Source organism: Rattus norvegicus, chromosome 6 (genome assembly GCF_021556685.1).
Source record: "Rattus norvegicus strain SHRSP/BbbUtx chromosome 6, alternate assembly SHRSP_T2T, whole genome shotgun sequence".
Classification (NCBI taxonomy): Eukaryota; Metazoa; Chordata; class Mammalia; order Rodentia; family Muridae; genus Rattus; species Rattus norvegicus.
This window is the reverse complement of record NC_141539.1, coordinates 34548116-34571726: the sequence shown is the minus strand read 5'-3', so window position 1 is coordinate 34571726 and position 23611 is coordinate 34548116. Positions and strand designations below refer to the sequence as shown.

The 23611-nt window shown below is 46.1% G+C and overlaps 1 protein-coding gene across 5 annotated transcripts in view; it reads left to right on the top strand.

The window, feature by feature from the left end:
* Positions 1–23611, top strand: part of Klhl29 (kelch-like family member 29) — a 304127-nt gene that overhangs the window by 58852 nt on the left and 221664 nt on the right. Inside the window, exon 1 of one of the 5 annotated variants that reach the window (XM_087552530.1) lies at positions 16980–17156. The exons of 2 other annotated variants lie outside the window; for them this stretch is intronic. In XM_087552530.1, coding sequence (XP_087408656.1) covers positions 17151–17156 — 6 coding nt within the window. In that variant the 5' untranslated portion in view covers positions 16980–17150. 2 more of the 5 variants (XM_087552531.1, XM_087552529.1) reach the window with 2 other exon arrangements.

The window sequence follows — 23611 nt, the reverse complement described above, 5'->3', positions numbered from 1 at the left end:
GAAAGAACCCACCAAGCAGAGCCATCCTTGCCTGGAGTAGGGAGCCTTCCTCCATGACTGTGACTCTTGTCTCTCTGAACACATTGAGAAATGGAATCCAGCGTACCTGATACGCAAAGACACCATTTCAATTAAGCTAGAGAAACAGGATATATGACCAGCATGTTTTCTGTCACAGGTGGTGGCTTGAAAAAGTCAGCTTATATGAACATTTGAAGAAAAAAAAAAGACCATAAAATAAGAACTTGGTATTTTGCTTTTTGAGGTGTTTTGTTTTTCTTTCCTATGAGGAGGAAAATCGAGGCACAGCAGTAACTTGCTACTAACAAGCCCTAGCACCTGCCACTTCAGTTACCATTAGACTTTTAGAAGGAAGCTGTTTGGGAACTTGTTTGAAGAGCCCTTCTATGTGGAAGGATGTGACAGTGTTGGGACCCAGGTCAGTGAGACCTGTACTTGCTATGTCTGTTCCTTAACAGCTGATGCCCACAGAGAGGGTGAGTTATGAGTACAGGCCTGCTTTTAAAGTGTCTAGTCCATGCTGAATCGTTCTGTATTGTTCCAGGATGACTCCTGTTTCGTTAGGGCCTTTAAACCTGTGAGTCATCTTTGGATCAGTTCTCCTTTTGAGACTTCTGTTGGCTCCCCTTTGTCCAAAGATGAAGCCCAGGATCCTTGACATTGCATCAGACCCTGTAGGCATTGGACACTGCCTTTCTTATCAACCTCCAAGCTCTGCCTCCCTCCTTCCCCCCCCCAACCCTGTCCCCAAAGTAGCGAGACGCAGTGGATTACGCTATAGGATGAGCTTAGGAAAAGATTAAGCTGGTATGTTTATTCTTTATTTCATATAGTAATTGTTTTTAAAAAAAAGAAAAGAAAAAGAATCCTATTTTTATGCTTAGTAGAATGGATTTTACTTAAACCTCCAGGCGGACTCCGTTTAAATTCGTCTAGAAAATGTATAGCCTTGATGTTTTTGTGGAACCTTGATATATGTTCTTTACAAAATCCTGATTTTTTTTTAAAAAGATGCAGATTATACATTTTAAAGCAGTTATTTAGCCAGCGCTTTCTGATTCTTCCTATAATCATATCAGAAAACAGAACAATGATTCTGTTATTGCGTTTGCAGCCTCCCATGCCTGCCAGAAGGCCCCTCTTGGAGCTTCTCTGTCATTTTTGCAGTTTTTCCATTCGCACAATTTTTTTTCCTAACCCCTCCCTAACCCAGATCTCTTTTATGGTAATTTTTTTTAAAACAACAGATTACCTTGTGGTACCTCTTGCTTGTCTGACCTGTGCCACCACGTTGTATGCAGATCATACAACCACACCACCCACCCCGGCACGTGGCACCCAACTGCCTCTGGATTGAAGAGAGTGAGGAGATTTGAGTCAGGTTTGACAATGTGTAGTCACAGGAGCTGGGATGGGGGCACATTTGCTTCTTCTCTTGTATGACACCATTGTGCAGTAAATTTGAAGCCTTTAAAGCTACATCGGTAGCGAATTAAAGACTAGCCTTCACTCCTCGAATGACAGTTCTTCTCAAACCTGACTCCTGCTTCAGCTGATGACGTCAGTCTCTTACGTAAACAGTGGCAATGGTAGATATAAAATTAGCTAACTCTCAAACTAATTAGTTAACTCATGAAACTGGACCACTTGGTCCATGATCTCTTAGGACTGATTAAAAGCTCTGTTTAAAGAAAGTCAACTGAAAAATTGTATGTGTTTGTATCTCTGTGTGCATGCATGTGTGTGGGTGTGCGTGTGTGTCAGTGTGTGTAGACACAAGTGCAAGTTCTTTTATAGCCCAGACGAGGGTCTACCATATGTAGGAGATGGAGTTACAGGCAGTTAGGAGCTGCTCAAAGCACGTCCTGGAAAATAAACTCCAGTCCTCTGCAATGGAAGAAAATGTTCTTAACTACTGAGCCTTCTCTCAAGCCCCTATTTTTTATTAAAAAAATAAATAATCAAACGTTATGCGTTGTGATTGAGAGTTTCATTTTGAGTCAAATGTTTTTCAAACTCAACCAACTTGAAAACTGTGGTTTTGCTCAATCGGATTGGTTGCTGGTTACTGTTAACACAATTAGTGCTGTCATCAACCTTGACGTGTCTGGTTTTCACGAAGGCCTGTGTTCAAAAAAAAAAAAAGCAACTAGAAGTGGAAATGCATGAGTTTAAGATATTTGAAGCTTGGGGTTTGTTCAAATGTCTGCTGAAGAACTTCCTGAGGTCAGGCAGAAGTTTGCTCTTGTATAGTAAAGAGCAGAGGTACGCATGCGTTCCCAAGCCTGTTAGTGCTGCCGTGACACGGGCAAGCATTCCCAGGCTCTTCTGACTCCAATGGTTACAAGAAGCATCATCTCCCCCAGACCCATACTCTGCAAAGGCCTCCTGTCCAAATACAGTCACAGTGTTTGTGAGGAAGGTTACATACGTCATATGGGAACATCCCAATCCACCTGAATAGTGACATTATGGAACGAAGAACCAGGGACCACCAGACAGAAGACCAAGTGACGTTACATGGAGACAGTAACTGCCTGCAAACTGTGGAGAGGGCACTTCAGGAGAAAGCCAACAGGCTGACGCTAATCTTGGACTCACCAACCACAAGGAAAACTATTTTTGTCGTTTAAACTACCAAGCCTGGGGTGTTTTGTTACGCATTGCTAGCAAACTCTTGAAGCCAGTGTCCCCATCTTAAAGAAGACCCCTTCTTAGCAGCTTCCTGTGTAGTAACAGGGGCCAGCTTTCTCCCTTGTTCATAGCTGGAGAAGCAAAAGCAGAGAAGACCCCAGGGCACTTGGCACAGTAGGGCAGTGCCAGCCACAGACTGATCAGGAGCCATTTCCACAGAAGTCAGCCAGGTCCCACAGGCAGAGTGCCCGTGGAGCTGTGTGGATGACCTGAGAAGAATCAAGTGGAAGCATTTGTTCAAGGGTCCTCGGAGCAGGGAACCGGCCTTTTTACTAGAGGACTCTGCCTCCCTCTCCTCTATGGATCCTAACGTCTGAGAACTAATTCTGAGACTCCCTCTAGTAAAGCTGCGTGATGTGCGTCTAGCACCCACGAGCGAGGAGCGGAAACATTCCTCTGCCAGTTGGGCAGGTTTTTGGCGATTTGTGCTCAAGTTGCGTTTTCCGTTCCTGCCACGTTGCGCGCTTCCGCCACATGCAGCTTTGCCACAGTGACTGAGGCTCTTTGACAACTCATGAGTGTTAAGCTATTAGAGTCTGCCCCCGCTGTAAAATACCAGAGAGGTGGCTACTTCTCAGTTTCCAAAGTTTCCCAGGGTGGCATCTCAGAAGCAACCTTAATAAATGCCAGTTCTCCGTGGGCAGGCCATGAATAAGGCTTTTCTTGTGATCCGCATCCTGTTCCAAATGTGCTGAAGGGCTCTGGGGAAAACCAGAATGACTGAAGTCAGAAGACAGACACATCTGCACAAGCCAGTGCAGAAGAAGCAGGCAGGAGCAGAAGGGAGCAGGGCATCCATGAACTTCACACGTGTCTCGGGCAGAAGAGCATGTGACAAAGTGTATTCAAGACCCTTCCCCAGGCATCTACTGAGTCCCAATTTAATGCCTGGTTCTATGCCATCCTGATGGAGGGTTGGAACCAGACGGAACTGGTACCAGTCTCTGGAAGAGGACAGGGCAGGACCTCAGGGAGAAAGCACAGGAGAGATGGTAATCGTGTGCAGGGTGTGTCCGTAGCAGATGAGATCATCTAGACTGAGTTCACATGGACTCAGAACAAGGAATGCCCAGGTCTTTGGGGCTGGAGTTGCCTCCTTTCCTGTGGGAAGCAGGGCTACGAACTCACACGGACCTGGAGGAGAGGTGGTCAGTGGTTGCTATTTCTTACCTCTACCCTTCCTTCCCCTTGATTCCTCTTCACCCTGGGGGGTTCTGTAAAAGTCCTGGGTTGCTTTCTCACTTAGAGCCCCTTCTGTTCCCCAGAACCCCTTCTCCCCAAGCTAGGTGTTGGCTTTGGAGTTGTCACAAGAACTGATTGGAATACAAGTTCCTCTCAGCATGGATCCTTTTGTTGAAGATCAAGCCCCTAACTGGTGGTAGCGCCCTTCTGGTGGTGGGAGCCTCGCTGGGGAAGCTGGTCACTGGAGAGTCCACCCTGAGATCCCATTGGCTTCCTGTATTCTTCGCCCCGCCTTCTGCCTGCATAAGAAGATCAGCTTTCCCACGGGTTCTCACCTTAGGCTCTGCCTCACATGCAGGCCCTGAAGCCATGGAGCCACTGCCGACTGTTTGAGTTGGGAATTTTACTGCAGCAACAAACAGCTGAACCGCGCTGTTGGCGGCTGTGCCCACAGACTGTGTGCAGGTGGCCAGCATTACCTGAGAGATGGGACATTGAAGTCTCTCATACACTGCAGGCTCTAAGGATCTACTTGAAGCTCCTATCTCCAGAGTGCTCCTTTAAGTATCCGTTTAACAAGCACGCACTGAATGCCTGCCTCCTGCTAGGCACTCAGACCAAAACAGGGTCGGAAGACTTCTTTCGCAAGTCAGTATTTTGGGTTTTGAGGACCACATCATGTGTCCATCCCAGCTGCTCAGTTCACAAAAGTTAAAGGCAGCCATACACAGCGCATGCATGCGTATCGGAATGTAGCTTTGGAGTTTTGTTTTGTTTTGTTTTTGGTCTGGTTTGGTTTTTGGTTTGGGTTTTAATTTGCTGAGACCTGGTTTTTCTGTGTAGCCTTGGCTGTCCTGGAACTCACGCCATAGACCAGACTAGTCTCACATTCAGAGAAATCCACCTGCCTCTGCTTCCTGAGTGCTGGGATGAAAGGCACGGCCTCCTCTGCCCTAGGCCTTAGGATGGCTTTGGCCGACAAGATGGTTGACTGACCTCTGAGCTAGAAACAGATATAAACAAATGAGGACATTGTCTGCGTGGAGCCTGAACTTGAGGAAGGAACTGATCAGAAGTAATCATAAGTTATCATCAGGAACAAGATTCATGGCCCTCCAGGGAGGTTTAATCATCTCGGGTCAAGAAGGGTTTGATGTGCGTTAGAATCTGAATCATCAACTGTGATTGGGTGAAAAGAAAGAGCAGACACTGTGTGGGTGTGTTTTGAGGCATGACTACAGAGTATAGAGAACCACGAGAAGGCGGTGGAAATGGTGCCGGGTAATCCAGAGAGGCATGAAGTGCTCAGATTGGGGAGCGATAGCCAGTTCATGCACAGCCCTGGGTCACTCCGTACCTCCCGTCTTCATCTGCGTCTCATGGGAAAAGCCGAAAGCAGAGAAGAAATGGGGTCGGGTTGCAGTTTGAAAAAACTAATCTGTGCACGACAACATGACAGCCGGTTGGGGAATGAGGAGGACAGAGGATCGTCATAAAGAAGGAAGTGGAGTGGAAGGCAAAGGAAGATGCGTCACAAAGGGGTGACAGTAGCTGTATATGAAAGACAGGAGTCTGCAGGATGGCTGTAGGTATTGAGTTGACAATTAGGGGGTTGGCAGTGCTGACCAGGAGGGGCCAGGGAGCCCATGGCTCTTTGGTTTTGTTCATTTGTTTTGCATGTGTCTGTGTGTGTTCATGGGGGTGACTCATAGGTATATGCAGATTCATGTGCATGTGTGTATATGCACATGGAGCCCAAAGTTGATGCCAGGAGTTTTTCTAGATCACTCTCCACTTTATAACTTGACACACAGTATTTCACTGAGCCTGGGGCTCACCAATCTTGCCTACTAGTCAACTCGCCTGAGGGAGTATCTGTCTCTGTCTCTCTTAATGCTGGGATTACAAGCGGCCACCATACCTGCTTGGTTCTCACATGGGGCAAGTGCTTTATCCAGTTAAGCCATCTCTCCAACCTGCTCTTTTTAGAGTGTGTGTGTGTGTGTGTGTGTGTGTGTGTGTGTGTGTGTGTGTGTGTGTGTGTGTGTAGGAGTACACACATATGTGCTGCATGCGTGCATGCGTGCGGGCATGTGTGTGTGTAGACCAGAGGGATCTCGCTTTCCGTCTCATTTTTTGAGACAGTCTCTCGTTGAACCTGGAGCTCACTATAAGGCTAGACTAGCTGGCCAGTGAGTGTCAGAGATCCTCCTATTTCTGTCTTCACAGCACTAGGATTACAGGTGCAGACCACCACACTCAGCTCTTTCGTTTCTCACATGGGTGCTGGGGATTAGAACTCAGATCCTCTTGCTAGTGCAGCAAGCCCCTTTACTGACTGAGCCCAGCTCTGCTTCTTTATTTTTGAGTTGTTTGAATCAGAGAATGACACAATGGGCTTGCGTCACCTTTGAGACATAGGGTAGAGGTGTCACATAAGCAGGTCAGATGCACAGCTGTGGCAGTTGGAGGTGGGATTGGAGATAACATGTCTGGTCGGTCATCAATCTGTGGAAGGAAGTTATTGAACACTGATCGGAAATTAGATCTCAAGGAGAATGGCAGAGTTTAGAAGAGAAGAGGGAATAAGGAAACATCCTGAAGGCCCTGGTGCTCAATAACGAGGACAGAAGATGCATTCTGATAGACCAGGAGGTAACCCTAGTGATGGAGAAAGCAGGCACAGTGGGAGGGTTAAGGATTCTCAGGACCATTCGCATTGGCCAGAGTGCCCAGGCCATTGCCAGCCATTGGGCATCTCAGTTATCCTTCCTGGAGAATGGGTTCCAGCGTTAGAGGCTTTTTGGGATAACAGGCAAGCAGAAACCGTCCGATAACTTAACAACATGGAGAGGCCTGCAGACCTCAGCCAGAGAATGGTGGGAGGCAAGGAAGTAGACAGGAAACCCAGACAACACTGCCAGAAGTCTACTGTCCTGTGGAAGAGCTGCACAGGACACATAGAGGGGGCATTGGAAGAGGCCGTGGGATTGGAATTCCATTTTAAAATGATGGGAAACTGGCAGTTAGGTATTTATTCAAAATACTCGTGCATTTATTCATTTTGTAAACTGTATCTCACTTATTTAATCTAAACCACCCATTGTGCCTTTTGAGCAGTGTGTTTACTGTGGGCCCTAACCTCAGTTTTAGTTCATTCCTTTCTTTCCTTGTGAACAGGCATTTATTGAGCACGTACTTTCTACCAACCATGAAGCAAGGTCCCAGAGACGGCCGTGAGTTAGATACAGCTTGCCGGTTTGTGAGACATACGGCTTAGTTTACTTCAGTTTACTTCGCTGGTTCTCTCACAAAGAGGGCTTTATTTTCCTCTTCACCTTCAGGGACATGGAGTCAAGTCAGAAGATGTTTTTGATTTCTCCGACTCAGGGGAAGAAGTACTACTGGCCCCTAGTGGGTAAAGGCCAGAAATGCTGATAAACATCTTCCAGGACCTGGGGTGGGGAGACCCAGGACCAAGAATACACAATGTGTGTGCATAGTATGTACAGGGCTCAGAGGGTAGGCGTTTATGTGGATAGAGAAACTGAAGGTGAGGAGGTGATGAGGAAGAGGGGAATACAGGTATGCACAGATGTGATGTGACCCAGAGTGACCCAAGCCAGGAGTCTCCAGGAAGTCAGAATAGAGGCACCGTTGCTGGTAAGGGCAGAAGTATGGATGTAGCCCTAGAAACCATGCTAGGTGCTTAGTGTTTGTGAGTTAGTGAGTGAGGAACGACTACAGAATTCCACATGAGAGGAACCACATCCACATCCTAAGAATGGTATTTTTTAATCTTAATAATAATTGTTTATTTGTCTGTGTGTGTGTGTTTGTGTGTGTGTGTGTGTGTTTTGCGTGTAACTAGTTACTGAAGGATCAGAGTCTTGACTTCAAGATGATGTTTATGAACAACCTGAGCTAGCCTGTGGTTCTCTCCGCATCTCCTTTGGATCTTGTCTCCAGAACCAGCTTCGAGCATCCGTCAGACCTCCGTTTATACCTCTTACGCACCAGCGCTTCCTGTGGGCATTCCAAAGAGTCTGTGCCTCCAGGTTTCAGAGCAGTGGCCTTTAGGCAGCCCCATCAATTCCTCCTGATTGAGAGTTCTCACACAGCTGTTCAGGTCTAGGCACCCTGGCTGCAGTGGCCTTTGCACAGAGAAACGCTTCAGGGATGTGCTCATGGGCAATCACAGTCACCGCTGCCTTGATCTGTGTGTGAACCGGTGCCCTCCAGTGACCCCTGTACTGTGTTCTGCCTCCTTCAGAGGACACCCTACTCCACCCCACCACCACCCAGTACATCTCTTCTCCTTCATCCCGGGAAGAAAGGTGGCTCTGCATAGTAAATGAAATTTGAAGGAGGCTTTGCCTCCCAAATCCGTATCCAGTGCACATCACACTTTGAAGCTGCCCTTCCTGTTAGGAGACTGACTGTATATCACAGTCTCTCATTGCCCAGAGACCAATTGGGAGAGACCTAGACTTGCAGGTAGACGGGGCTGGTGGGGTCAAGAAGATCAAAGTTGTATCTAAATTTCCATTGCTCAGGGAAGCCAGGGGTAAGAGACACGTGAGACAGTCCCACCTGGAAGATTTCATTGCTAAATCTCCCATTAGGAAAGAAGCACTGAAGCATGTTTGCTTGTTCAATAGACACATTTTTCTTTTCTTTGTATAAGCAAGAGAGGGATTTGGATAGGACCTAGGAATTACTACCTGCTCTATGATGGGGGAAGGAACAACTTCCTAAAGAAAGTACAGGCACACTGGCACGTCAGTGGTTAGCAGAGTTCCCTGCAGAGGAAGTCTCTGATAATGGCTTAAAAGCTGGGAGTCCACAGCCTAGGACCATCCCTATCTGGAAATGAAGACAAGCCAGAGACCAGGAACTGGATCATAGTTGAGAACATGGGAGAAGCTAGCTCTGATGCTTTCTTCTGTCTTCTTCCCATAATGATTTCATTATAGGGTACAGAATTCTCCCGGGTTTCAGTTTTCCCATGTGCAAAATGAAGGGATTGTCGAACTAAAGAACTTCTGGAGCTCCTGGTGGCTTTGACCTATATATTAAATTCCACTTTGGCCAGGGTGTCACTTGCCCACCTGTAGAACTAAGAAAATTAATTTTACGCCCAGCTTCCCCCTTTACTGAAAGAAAAGGTCTCAAAAACTTTAATAATGCAAATATCTAGGGCTTTTATGCAAATACTGATAGAATTTTAAAATTTTGTTTATTTGTACCACTTAATTCCTTGGACTACATATGTTTAATGTTATAAACTATATAAGCGGTTAACTTATAAACCCCGCCCTTTTCACTTAAATTTCACGAGTCATTAGTTGCACTTCTCCTTCCCAGCTTCACCTCCAGTGTTTGTGGTTCTGTGTATTTTCTCAATCACTGGGAAGCTTCTGGATTCCTCTCCCAATTTCCCACGGCCTCAGAGAGACAGCGCTTTGAGAATCTGAGAGTCAGTTAACCCTTCCTCGAAATTCTTACCGCAAACCATAGGCCTCAACTCCCCAAAGTGAATTCTTGGGGGATGCCTTAGAGATGAATATTTATGATACCTTGCAGCAATTAATGTCTGCTTGGGGTGCTTTTTAAATGATCCGAAAGATTTGTCTATACATGTGGAGAGGTGACTAAGATGCCTGCTGCTCTTTCAGAGGATAGGAGTTCATTTTCTAGCACCCAAGTTGGGTGACTACAACCCCAGTGACTCCAGCTCCATGGAATCCCTGTGCTCTCTGTTAGCACACATTTGTGTGTATACACACACGCACACGTGTGCGCGCGCGCACACACACACACACACACACACACAAATGAAAATAAAAAAAAGTTTTCTATATCAAGTAAATTATGTACTTGCGTGAAAAATGACCTCATGTAACCTGGCACAACATAATTAATAGAGAAAGAAAAAAGAAAAAAAATGTTTATAGCTCTACCAAAATGGTGAGGTTATAATCCCAAGACTAATTACTATGGCTATGTCAAATAAATTAATTACTGAGTCCTTTTTACTTTTATGTGTTCTGTTAATTGATATAATTGCCTGTTATTAAATAAGAGGCATCATACTTTTTGAGGGATAATGAGGGATGGCAGAAAGATGGCCGTGTACATAGACATAGACAAAAGTGTTAATATGTAGAATTCTCACTTAAAGCACATTAGCGTGTTATATGGCACACTGATGCATTTCTTATTGGCCCCTCGGTCACCGATGCCTGTGAAATAGGTCTCTAAGGAAGCCAAAGGACAGAGAGTAGGCTGGGTTTGCTGGGCCCCCTAAGAACTCGGGTCCACGTTTCCTCCATTCCAAATACCAGGAAGTGTGAGACCCTTCTGACCGCTTTCTGCGGACCCACCACTGGGCTTTTGTGTCAATTAATGAGCTCAGAGTCATTTGGAAATATGCACTGTGCTCCACAAAAGGAAGTAGTAATATAATCAGAAATGATTCTGTCTCAGCACTTCAGCTCGATTGTGACTATTAATGCCCATTATCACTGGGTTACCTGAAATGTGTTTAACAATCACAGTCACTAATCAGGGTGCCTGTCCTGGAAAATGTGCATTCTCTCCGTCTGGATCCCACTAGGTATTGTGCCATTTACTGTTTTAAATGTTTTTTTTTTTTTTCAGATAATTGGAACCTGCTACCTCAGACTTTGAAAAGGAATGTAGCGGGTGGTTGGGGATTTAGCTCAGCGGTAGAGCGCTTGCCTAGCGAGCACAAGCCCCTGGGTTCGGTCCCCAGCTCCGAAAGAAAAAAAAAAAAAAAAAAAAAAAAAAAAAAAAAAAAAAAAGGAATGTAGCGGGTGACGCCCCGAGAGGTTCAAAGCCAGTACTTCCACCAGGGAAAACAATGCAGTTTTCATGCATGATGATTATAATATTATTCCATGATTGCATGGGGGTTGGGGGGTAGTCTGGTTTTGTCAGACTTTTGAAAGTAGCAAATTGAGTCCCATCCAAGTAATCAGAGGTTAGGAGTCCCTAGCACAGAGTGTTTGCACTTGTTTGCGCCTCTGTCCCCAGAGCCCTTTGCTGACCACTTGGGGCTGACCAGTGGAGTGCCAAGGAGTTCATTCCCTGACGGTAACCCTCAGCCAAGGACAAATGGAAGTTGAACAAAATGTTCCAACTTCCTGGCCTCTGTGAGGAGACAAGAGGACGATGCACTCTGCTCTCAGAGGCTCCCCGTGGGATTAACTCACCCACCCACACTATATCGTGTTCAGCTATGGCAATTTCTCTTGGCTCCCTTCCCTTTCTACCTTACATCCCTAAAGCCCTTCTGGAGCATCGAGTAAGGCACTTTGACTAAGGCTCTTGCCTCCCATCCCTTTTCCAGCTCCGCCTGACGGGGGAGGGTCCACCCGACCATCCCGCTCTCCGTCCTCTCTTTCTGGAGAAATCTGGAGTCTCACGACCCCGACCCTGTATGTGGAGGAGCTTGGCAACCCCCGGACATCTTGGCATTTTAAGTCATCATCTTGAAAAATGAAAACACACAGTGTTTCTTCGGGCCTGGCAGGTGGCAGGCATAATTTCTTTTTCCCACCTCTTCTCTTAAACATCACTACTCCATTCAAGTGAGGCAAGATGAATTAATCCAGGCCCGATGTAAAATGCCCAAGATCGGTGCCCTCCTTCCGAACATGTATCCATGTACTCTTAGATAATTTATGTATAATTTTAATAGATTTGTCAACAGCGGCCCTTCTTCATCTAAAAAGGCCGCTTACAGACAGACCACTTAATTTGCTCCTCAATGGTATTTTTCATACATGGTTACTGCTCGGCCGACAGATACCAGATGATCCCATTATAAACACATTTGACATGGCTTCTGCTGAGGGGATGGGCACGCTCAAGGTCTGCTACACTGTGTACAACAGTTCACCCCCCTCACGTAACAGTCTGAGAGCAGGCACTGAGGCCAGAGTCCCTATCAGTGTGCATGTATTACTGATGAGAGCCGAATTCTGCCACTGGAACCGAGGGAGGGAGTGGTCACCTGCCACCAACTCCCACTTCTTAACTGTCTCTGCATGAGGAGGATTAGCTCACCCTCCTAGCTCTCAGCCTAGCCTGGGGGCAGGCTAGGGTGTGTGGGGTAGAGCATTCTGCACCAGTTATAGGTGGAACATGGTGGGAAGTATCTTCATGCCTTGGTGGACAGGTCTGAGGTGCTCCTCCCTCCTAAGTCCAGCTTGTTCACAATGGTAATCTGCTTGCTAATATACTCACCGTTATTCCCTCCTGCCCTTTCTTACATCCCCATTAGCTCATGATGCTTCCTGAATTAACTCCCAATGGGAGAATTTAAATCTGAATCCTTATTTCGGGACAGGGGTTCTTCTGAGTAACTCCCTATCAGTCTGTTCTTCTGGGCTCTCTCCAGTGACCAGACTGTATTGGCATATGCCCTCCTGTTCCCTCTAGCCCAGAGCTCTCCCACCACCAACCACAGTCAGTCTGGCTAGCAAATAGGATGGAGGCGGGTCAAAATCTGAGGCAGAGGCCAACTGAACCTGCTTCCAGCTGACTCTTGAGTATTTGATTCAGAGGTGAAGGAGCTCTGTCCAGGTCGTCAATTTGGAATGAAGACTAGAAATGGAAGGCCATAGGTAGGTAATGCCAAGAGTAGACTCTTTAGAGGGAGCGATGCTCCCTTCCTTCCACAGACTGATGGGGATGCAGATGAATTGCTTGAGCCATTTCTATCCACGGTGGTAACTGCAAGACGTTGCCCAGGATTCTAAAGGAAAACTGTTCTCTGGATGTGGCAGTCATTGCCACGCTTCCTTGTGACAGAGAAAGCAACATCACCTTCTAAATTTTCTCAATGGAGTACGATGTGTGTAATGTGTAATAAAATATAAATAGGCCTTTCGGAAGCATCTATGTGTTTCGTTTTATCAACCTTTAGATGCGTTAAAGCCAAGTACAGTTTTATATGAGTTCTAGATGACATGTAGTATTTTTATTTGCTACTTCATTGCTAAATGTTTCATATAAAACTGAAGAGGAAAAAAAATACACAGTCCCACATACAAAAGAAAAAGCAGATGGCTAAATGTGACCGTGGGAAGAGGCAGAGAATTAAGGGCCCCTCCTTGCTGGGGAGGGACAGAAGTAGAGTAACTCACTCATTAGCCATTTGCTTCTACTGTGTTGGGAGTCGACTATTACTATTCATAAGAATCTACAGGTGTCTCTGCTATTTTTTTATCCTTTAAATGTACATATAAATGAGTATGTATTATTTATAGATGTCTTTGAATTTAGAAACATCAAGCTTAAAAAGAAGTGCAGCAAGGAATATTTGATTTAATGCTCACTGGAGAATGGAGAAGGGATTCTCGGCAGGAAGGCTGTGCTGTGATCTAACCTTTTCGAGGGACTTTGCCACCAGCTCTTTTGGTGACAGTTCAAGTGTAGAAAGATTCTCAGGTGGAAGAAGCCACGGGAGCCAAAGAACTAAGAGGGCCAGGCTCGAGTTGCAGCCTTCCTCCTGGCTAGTCGTGTGACCTTGAGCCTACTCTGCACACTGTCTCGAAGTTGTTTTTCCTGCCTGCATCAGGACACCATCCACGGCAGTCTATGGTCTTGACACCACATAGGTACCCAGAGGCAGTCCTAGGCCTGGCCTGACTCACACTCTACGCTTTAGTTTGCACAAGAGCAGTGACATTGGTGAACCATGGTGGTGGTGGTGGTGGTGGTGGTGGTGGTGGTGGTGTGTGTGTGTGTGTGTGTGTGTGTGTGTGTGTGTGTGTGTCTGTCTGTCTGTCTGTCTGTCTGTCTATGTCTTCCTCTGCACATGTACATACTGGAGATTCAGCACAGGGCATTATGTCTACTAAGCAAGCACTCAGCCATTGAGCTACACCCCCAGCCCGGCTCCACGGTTTTTTGAGGACCCATGAAGCCTTGGTACATCCAAGCCACTTACCTACACACGTTAGTAGCGATCAGGAAAACCGAGTCAGCCTTTCGTTCTGTTTTCATTTCCTCAGCAGCTTCTACGTTGGCCAAGAAAAACAGCGTACTTACTGAAATTCCTGGTAATAACTGCTTTCTGCTTGAGTATGGAGAAACATGCCTGTCTGTGGTTTATTTTTTGAATGGATAATTCATCATATCTAGATAAAAAAATCTCATAATCTCCATAGACTTTTCTTTCACAATTTTGTTTCCTTTGAGAGTATAGGAACAGCCTCAGATCCATTCAAGTAAGATGCTTCTTTAGTGGCTGAGGAAGCAGTGCCTTCCAGGTCCATTTGAGGCTAAAAACGGGGGAGGGGGTGTCTCAGCTCTAGCCTTAGAGACTTGGGCTCTGGGCCTGGACTTTGATTTACCAGTTGCTGGGGACAGGATGGGGCCAGAGACCCAACCTGAACATTAATGAACTCTCAGAACAACCTTGATATTTACTGCTCTCGTCCCTTTCAGGTGGATGAGACTCAGGAGGGTGGGAAAGGTGGGCGGTGACGTCGCCTGTTGCTAAGTAGCAGAGCTGAGACTTAGAGCAGTGGTTCTCAACCTTCCGAATGCTGAGACCCCTTAATACAATCCCTCATGTTGTAGTGACCTCCAGCCATAAAATTATTTTTGTTACTGTTTCATAACTATAATTTTGCAACTGTTGTGAATCTTCACGTAAATACTTGTTTTCCAATGGTCTAAGGTGACCCCTGTGAAAGGGTCACGACCCACAGGTTGAGAACATGTCTTAGGCAGTGCATCTCCTACCTGTAATACAGACTGAGCTGACCTCCTGAACCAGTGCATCTGAGACATGAAACTCCAACTCTGCCAGGCAACCTATGAGCCAGACACTAGATCCTACACTTAAAGAAGGACCCAGGCCTCTCTTTATCTCTTTGAGGATGCAGAAATGTACGGAGCCTGAAGCCTCTCTGGCAGTACCCTGTAAGGATCCTTTCTGCCAACATTCCTCTTCAAAGCTCTTAAGAAGTCAAGGCCTGGGGTTGGGGATTTAGCTCAGTGGTAGAGCGCTTGCCTAGCAAGCGCAAGGCCCTGGGTTCGGTCCCCAGCTCCGAAAAAAAGAAAAAAAAAAAAAAGAAGTCAAGGCCTAGGGACAGGGGATGCTGAGGGACCCTGAGCAGTACCAGGTGCAGCTAAACCAAGGTAACCCATTCCAGATCCTGGAATTAGGCTGGAAGGTTGCCTAGCCCCTCTGTTTCTGATACTGTCTCCAGCCCCCTGACACTGATACACTGGCTACTTGGGTGTTTGATGTGTGGACTGCAGGCACCCCCAAATAACCAGGCAAGTGTTCCTAGGGAAAAATAGGCTTTGGATGAGAAGAAACTCCTGCTCTTCTTGGGCCCGAACTTATATCGTGCTTTTGGCTGCATGAGTTCCCCTGGGACTGATACCTGGTACTGAGGTACACCTTCCTGCTGAGGCATGGCTGTCCTACAAAGCTAAGCTGAGCCTAGCCAGAGCCAGGGCTCCCTGAGAATAGGCTAGAGGCCAGTGTGCCTGTCTGTGGGTTACTTTCCTTCCATGGCTTCCCCCCTGGCCCCTCCCCTCCTGCCTCCTGGCCTATTGTTTGGTTTCATTCCCCAAGACTCTCAGGCAAGTCTTGATTAAATGTTACAGCCTGGCCCCAGGAGCTGTCAAGGGGAATCCAGGGGAGAAGCTTGTCTACAGTTGAGTCAGAGCTTTAAAGAGACAGCATCCCCAAGAGCCGAGTGAAACAGGAGTGGACATGACCACTGCACCTGTCTACCTAGACAGGGCTGGACAAAGGGATGCCATGTGTCTCCCTACACAAGGGAAGAAAGGAGCTCACAGCCACCCTGGTCTGCTTGGTACAGCAGCAGCTGGCCTGCCTGTCCGTGAATTAGGGATGTTGGTGCTGTCCCGCCTCTCAGGGCACTTGAGTCAGTCTAATGAGGCAGAGGAGGTGCAGAAACGCTCCAAACAGTCCACAGAGCCAGGCAAATGTGAGGCGTCATCATGAAAAGCTTAAATTTATGGTTCTGAAGGAGATGCAACATCTGGGAAGGAATTATTGCAATTTAAAGGGAGGATGTGGGTCTGTTTATAAGTGCGGAATCTGGAAGCGATGTCTGGTTTCTTTTTTTTTTTTTTTTAACCAACTAATTTGTATTCCAGTCAGAAAACTATGGTGTGACTATCTTCCAGATGTTCAGAAGAAAATTGTAGAAGATGAGTTCCATCTCGGATGCATTTTCTGTCTTTCAATAGGCTTCACTGGGCATCTACTACTTGCCAGGTGTACCCCTCTGCTGACATCTTTGATGCCACAGTGGGCGAGTCAGGCTACGAGAAGTCCAGTCGGTGCTTTCAGTGTCCCTTCACTGTGGAGACTTTAGGAAGTACAAGGTCCTGCCCCAGTGACAGAAACATCTATGTAACCATGTGGCGGGGACAGAGGTTGTGTGCTGCCGTTGAGTGGTATGACCGAGTTGGGCACATCACTGTTAACTTCTGAAGGGTTGGCTGTTTAATGGGAAACATAGATTGGGTAGTGTGATCTGTAAACTTTATTGCCTGGAATGCTTGAGTCTAGATTTCTGGCAGTTTGTGGCAGCACAATAGGATCCCTTCAAGCCATGAGCACCCCATTTTCCTTGTCTCTACATTCTTTTCACCCCAAGACAATGAAGAGTAATTATGGGTCCATTAATGCTAGCTTGGCCTGTTCGGAAGGCCATGGGTTTCATGGGTGAGGCACATGCCGGTACTGTGGCAGTCCCGTGTTTGCAGGCAAAGTGTCTGTGCTCCAGACAGTGCTGTGAAACTTCTAGGGGGAGGGGCAGCTGAATGTCCAGTTACAGAGACAAGCTGGGGAGTCTGGGATCAGGACACTAGGAAGAGCTTCATTTGCCTGAACTCACCAGGATCCCGGGACCATAAGTGATGCCTCTTTGTTGTGCTAAACCTCAGGATTTAGCACAATCCCTATGGCGGCAATGAGACTACCTCAGGGAGCCTGTTGTTGTCATGAGGCAGGTGTGACTTGACTCAAGCTGACATCACGGAATGCCACAGTCTGGGAAGCTTCACCACTGACGGTGACATCATGGTTCTGCATGCTGGAGAGCCCCAGAGCAGTCCTCCACAGGCAGCTTCTAGAGTAGTGCTCTCCCGGCCTCAAGCTGAAACCCTCTTCTTGTGGCCTCTTAGGGAGGTGACGGGGGAGACTTATTAATGATGCTCCATCTTTTATGAAGGTACCAGTTCAAACTCTGTGGCAGGTTCGGTCCTACTACTAGGACCAGTGTAACTACTGCTCTGGAGTCCCTACTTTCAAATACAGCCATGTAAGGAATTAGGGTTTCAACATAGATGGGGTAGGGAACACACAAATCAGTCTGTATAGTAAGATGAGAGATGAAGTGGCCTAATTCAAGCGTCGATGATCGCTAATGTGACTGCGGAACATTCTGAACAGTGAGTGTTCTGTGTGTCACAGAGGACAGAGAGAGAGAGGAATCGGGGTTTTCATGAAAGGTAGGTGGCGAAAGTCATGCCCTGAAATAAGAATCTAGGAATGGAGTCAGTCCATGCACATCATCATCACTGTCTTGATGGAGAGAGAGAGGAGGGACCAAGAGTTGACCCAAGGGTGGGTAAAAATTGGTTCCTGGAGTAGGGAGAGGGTGAAAAATTTCTCACACATCAATGGCTTCTGGCTCCAAAGCACTCTGACAAAAATCTTCCTCTTCAGAACTTAATTCCTCTTATTAGGAAGAATTTAAATGTCATTTAACTCAACTTTTGTCTTGTGGGGCGGAGGATGGTAATGAAGAGACTGAATGGGGAACGCTGGGTTAATCATCTTACTGATTGCAAAGAACTGAAGAAGGTGTTGACAAGCCTGAAGCAGGTGGAGAAGGGGAGCTTTGAGGCAGGGCGAGGTCACCTAACCTAACCAGGCTTTTGGGAGCTGAGTGGGGTGTAGATTCACCATGGGCTGACTGAAATGAGGGTGGTCCCTCCCACCTTTACTCTCCTTTTATTCAGTCAGGGGGACAACTGTGCAGCCAGCATAGAGCCCCGCCTAGGATCCTTAGTGACAGGTCCGTCCTCCTCCAGAGCAAAGGTATATAAATACCCAGAGTCCCAGTCCTGTCTCCCTATTGACTCTCTGTGAGACTTGGGATGTCTCTTATTTGTCGAGAGCCTCTGTTCCCTCACTTGTAGAATGGGAGATAATAAAAGTACTCGGTTCATCAACCTGTTAGAAGGTAAAGGAGAAAAATGCGTGGGAGTTGGGTTTTGCAAACCTCGAGCATCGTGGAAATTTTGCTATATCTCTAAACAAGCAGCATGGCCCCAGTAGACACAAGCTTGCTTTAAGGAATATATGTCCACAATAAAGCTCTCCAGGCAGGGCCCTGCTAGCAGTTGAAAACAAGTCAGTCATGGATCTCATCAGTGGCCAACTCTGGACCTTAATGGAAATGGGAAATCTCTGTGTGGTGCCGGGCGGACTTTCAGAGCGAGCTCTGTCTTTGCATCTCCACTCTCCACTCTCCGTCCTAAAAGCAGAGCCTTCCGGACCCCTCGGCCCAGTGAACTGTTGTGAACTTAATGGATAAACCTGATGCTTACTTTTGTATTGGCGAGACGCCTGCAGGCTTTGGTGAGCCCATGGTTGATATTATTAATGGATGGCCTGTTTTTCCGTTTTCTTGAAAGAAAGCAAGTATGAATGAGCGTTCCCTCTACGGGATGTGTTTGGAGTGGATGTCTGAGCCTCATGCCAAGGCTGCTGGGGAACCCTGCATCCAGGCTGGCAGGAGGTAGGCTTGAGGCTACTTTGCTCCTTCCAGCTTATAGCCTCCAGCTCCTTTCCTTTGCTTTCCAAGGAAGAGGGAATCTCTGTTCCCCAGCCAGCCGAAGGGTGTTGGACTGCTGAGTGCTAGAACCATAATTGGGGTGCATGGTCAAGAGTCAGGCATAGCTGCTGTCTGATCCTGTATCAAACTGGAGACTCCCTAATTGGTTTCTCTTCTCTGCAGGCAGTTTCTCTCCCCCCACCCTCCCCCCACCAAAAAAAAAAGAAAAGAAAAAACCATGGTGTCTTTTATAGAGATGTTAAAAACTCCTAGGGCCCTTGTTTATAATTCTCTCGGCTATCAGTTTGGTTCATGTCAGGAATCATCTGGACTCACAGATTTTGAGTTAAAACGGTTTCCTGACTTAAATTTTGAAATCTTTTCAGCATTTAACCCAGCAGCCCATTCTGGTTCTTGTTTTCATAAATGGTCTTTGTCTTGTCAAAGTCAGTCTCCTCTGCTGAGTACCCTGAGATGTGGAGGTTACAGAGCTCATTTGCAAGCAGTGACATTACCTGGTGTGGTTTTTAAAGAGAACCCTCTGTCCTTTTGTCTTCTTAATGTCATTTTTGTTAAGACTTGAAATTGTCCCCTAGTAGTTCAATTAACAGAAGAGAAGGGATCAATTTCACCTGAAATAACCGGGATCAAGTCCCCAAGTGAGGTATTACTATTCTGCTCCCTGCGACTTCTTAGAATCTACCCTGAGACTTTCCCCAGGCCGTGATCCTCTGAAACTGAAGGGTTTAAAAGTGTTGATTTTTGGATCAGAATTCTTACCAGAGCTAGACATAGTGGTGCACTTCTTGAAAACTCAGCACTCAGGAAGCAGAGACAGGAGGATCTCTGTGAGTTCGAGTCCAGCTAGTTCTATATAGCAAGCTCTGGGACATCTTTGTGTGGAGAGACTGTGTTTAAAACAACGAAATATTACTAGAAAAGGGATATCCACTTTTTAATTTATTATTTTGTAATTAAAATCACACCACATCATTTTCTTCCTTCCCCTTCCTTCCTTCACTCCCTCTCAAAATCAAAGCCTCCTTCTTTAAACATGCGCGCGCACGCACACACACACACACACACACACACACACAAGCACACACAAGTACACACACACAAGCACACACACACACAAGCACACACACACAAGCACACAATGCCTAAATATATAAATCAACCTGCTCTATCCTTTTAGCGTTACTCATATGATGTATATGATATGATGGCCAAGCATGTGGTACTAATAACCAATTGGGGGGCTCGTCCCTGGAAAAGAGTCATTCTTCTTCTCAGAATCCCTTAGTTTCCTGTGGTTCTTTGTCTATGAGTAGTAGGGCCCTGTGGGATTTCTCCCTTTACATGTTAGCCTGTCTGTTGGGGCGTTGTTGTTCAGATTTTAAGCAGCCATATTGTTGAGGTGTCATGAGTGAGGCCTCCCTGTCATTTCTAGGAGACACAATCTCACAACAGACTTCCTAGTCCTCACAAGGTCTCAGCCTCCTCTTCTGTAAAGCTCCTCAAGCCTTAGGTCGGGCACTGTGCTGTACATGTGTCAGACAGGCTGAGCACTCCACGTTGACTTGTTCTCTGCATTTTAACCCGTTGTGGTTTTCCATAACCGTCTCCATATGCTTCAATGAGAAATTTCTTTGATGAGGGGTGAGAGCTATACTTACCTGCGGTCTAAGGATACATACTTAGGATGCAGTCAGGAATTAGCTCGTTAAGTACGGTGGTGGTAATAGTTTCTCCTCTAAGATCCCCAGCCTTATTGGCCCAGGTTGGTTGGCTAGATTTCTAGTGCCAGCCAGGTTTGCCCTCTTGTTAAGTACCATTGGTTAGTGCCAAGAGATGAGCATCACTATTGCATCCTTAGGGCTAACGCACCGTGCCAGCCATCGTTGTGGTCCGTAAGCATAGAGATAGGTTTCTGATCATTGAAACTGGGTTTCCTAATAACTTAAAATCATTTTCCATGCCAAGTAGCTCATTAAGGCAGAATATGCATGGGCGAGTGGGTATAATTTGTAGACCATCTAAGAAGAAAAGCCTTACCATCTGTTGTGTGCTGCTGTGTCATGGGTGCCAAGGACCTGAGAGTTGAGTATTAAGGTACTATCTGTTTTCAGATTCAGATCTGACTGTAGGACATGGAGGTTGGATGGGACGAAAAGCAGCAAGGAAGGAAAGATATGACTAGATAAATAGCACCACAAAGCAGATTGGGACTAGATATAAGTTAAGAACAGTTAAACTGCCCGTAAGGGAGGAGTACCCAGTGGGAATGGGCCAAAGCTTCATGACTTGGGAGCTCCTTGCTGGGGACATGGAATGACTGGCCACCCTATCAAGCGGGGACAGTGCTCATGAGAAGTCCAAGAGCTCATAAAGCATGTTCTCTAGTTTGAGAAACAAGAAGTGGATTCATAGGAATTAAATAACTTACGGGTATCATGAAACCATGTGGTTATATAAAGAATCCCCATTGTATAGTCGTTTGTTTAATCCTCTCCAAAAGTAACAAATAGGTTCAAATGTGTCATTTGAAGAGAGTCAAACAAAGGAACAGATCACAGAAGCATAGATATGGTATAAAGATACAGCAGTACAATATCTCAACCCTAATGAACATTGACGTAATCACTCTCTATAAGCTGCAGGTAGGAATGGAAGGTAGCTATTACTGACCTCTCCCTTGTATACCATTGTCCCCTTCATCTGAGGGATACAGATAGCATTTGAAGACAGATACAACAGGGTCAAGGCCAACCCATACCCAGCTTCTTACTGATATCCACATAGGTTGAACCTAGCAAGAGTCATAGGATATCAGAGCCATAGTGATACCCAATATAGATCAGGTGTGCTTCAAAGGACCCAAAGCAGGTGGTAGGGTGAGGAACTGACCTGAATGGATAGAATGGCTCCTGCACACTAGCAAATGGGTCATTTTTTATCAGGAAAAGAAGCCTGCTTTGCATGTGGCTTAATCCGTTCCTCACAAGTGGTGTCGAACACAATAAGATTAGGAACATAGGGCCATTGTTGTAAGAGTATGTCAGAGACTGTTCTCTTAGGCCTTCCTCACTACTGCTCCGTGACCTCCTGTCTGGCCTGTGCCACATTCATTCAGGTACAAACTGGTACATGAGTATTGTCTGGCTGGAATGACATGAACCTACCTGGATGGAGAAGAAGAAAAATCAGATAATTGGATTTCTAAGAGATCTTTCTCAGGTGTCTGGGAGTCAGGGTTCTTGTGCTTTTAATGAACAGCCTTTACAGTGGCCTACAAGTCCCTCCACAATCAGAATAGCCAGCTTCCAGAAGATGTTTGGAATGTCCCAGTCACAGAGACTTTCTCACTGATCTTAGAACCACGTCCCAGTTCCCAAAGCCCTTTGCGCTAGCTCTTCCCTCTGTCCTAGACTCCTTTGTGACACATTCCCCACTCCCTTCCAATATGTACATAATGTCGTACGCTATGATGTTGACACACTCTACTGAAATTAGACAGTGGTCCCCACGTAGCAACATGTTCCACTTCATCCCTATAAATAGTACTCACCTCCTTCTAATGCAATTTTCGCCTATTATGTTCATTGTTTCTTGTTTGTTTCTTCCCACTAGGCTGCAGACTCCATGAGACTAGTGATATTTCTTTTGTTCTGTTCATTCATGAATTTCCATTGCCTAGAACATGGCCTAAATGCTGTAGATGCTTGTCAGTAATTGAATGACTGAGAAATGAATGAATGAATGAATGATGAATGAATGAATGAATGAGGTTCTTGAGAACCTAAAATCAGTGTGACCACTATCTTTTAGACTTCTCTCTTCACCAACACCTATCTGCTGAGGATCTTTCCCAGAAATTCATTGATCTTCCAATCACCATTGTTGCCAATACCTTGTGGCTGGAGTGATCGATGTCTCTGCATGCGTCACACTGGCTTGGTGGAGGAAATGTATTCACGACTTTGGCTCAGTGTCAAAATTAAATGGTGACCTTGGCTCACTTTGCCTCCCCACAGAGGTTATTTCTTAATCATAAAGGGAACACTCTGTCCTTGGGAAAAGTAATATTTCTGCCACCTTCAGCTTTCAAAAGGCTATTTGATATGGCTCACGGGTGTCCCTGTCAGAGCCCGCTGAAAAAGCTTAGGTAGAGAGGATCAGCAAATGACCTGTCGTGTCGTCAGATGCTGGCCATGAGGTGAGATTCGTTTACAATAACTTATTTACCTGTCCAAATCCTTCATACCACATTAAAGCCTTCTCCTGCTAGCTAGGACCCTGGAGTGCTAAGAGGAAAAAGGAAAATCAATTGCTAATGATATATTCCATTAAAAAAATATATTGATTCCCAGGTAATGACGGTCCTGTGCTTTCGTAGGGAGGATGCCATTTCCCATCATGGCGATGGCTTTCTCATATATTACGTTTGAAAAGAGTGAACAAGGAATCACTCTTCCTTCCCATAATAGATAGCCTCTTTCTAGTAGGTATTAAATCTATATTTAAAACATTTCTCTCTAGGGATTCCATTCTTCGCCTCCTCAAGGTCTTCTTCCCCCGTTGTCTAAAAGAAGTAATGATTTGTTATTGTAATTCCAGACGTTACGGCCTTTTTCAGCATTAGATTGAAGACCAAATTTCTTGCAGTCTCCCATCTTGAACAGCTTTGTAGGGATTGGGTGGGCAACAGTGCGATCATTCTTACTTATGTCCTGCTAATGGCTCCGTGGTGGAGATTAGAACTAGCCTGCTTGGAAGATGGGGAAGATGACGGGGTACTGCTCACTGTACCCCGTCATCTGTGTATGCTACAGTAGGGTTTG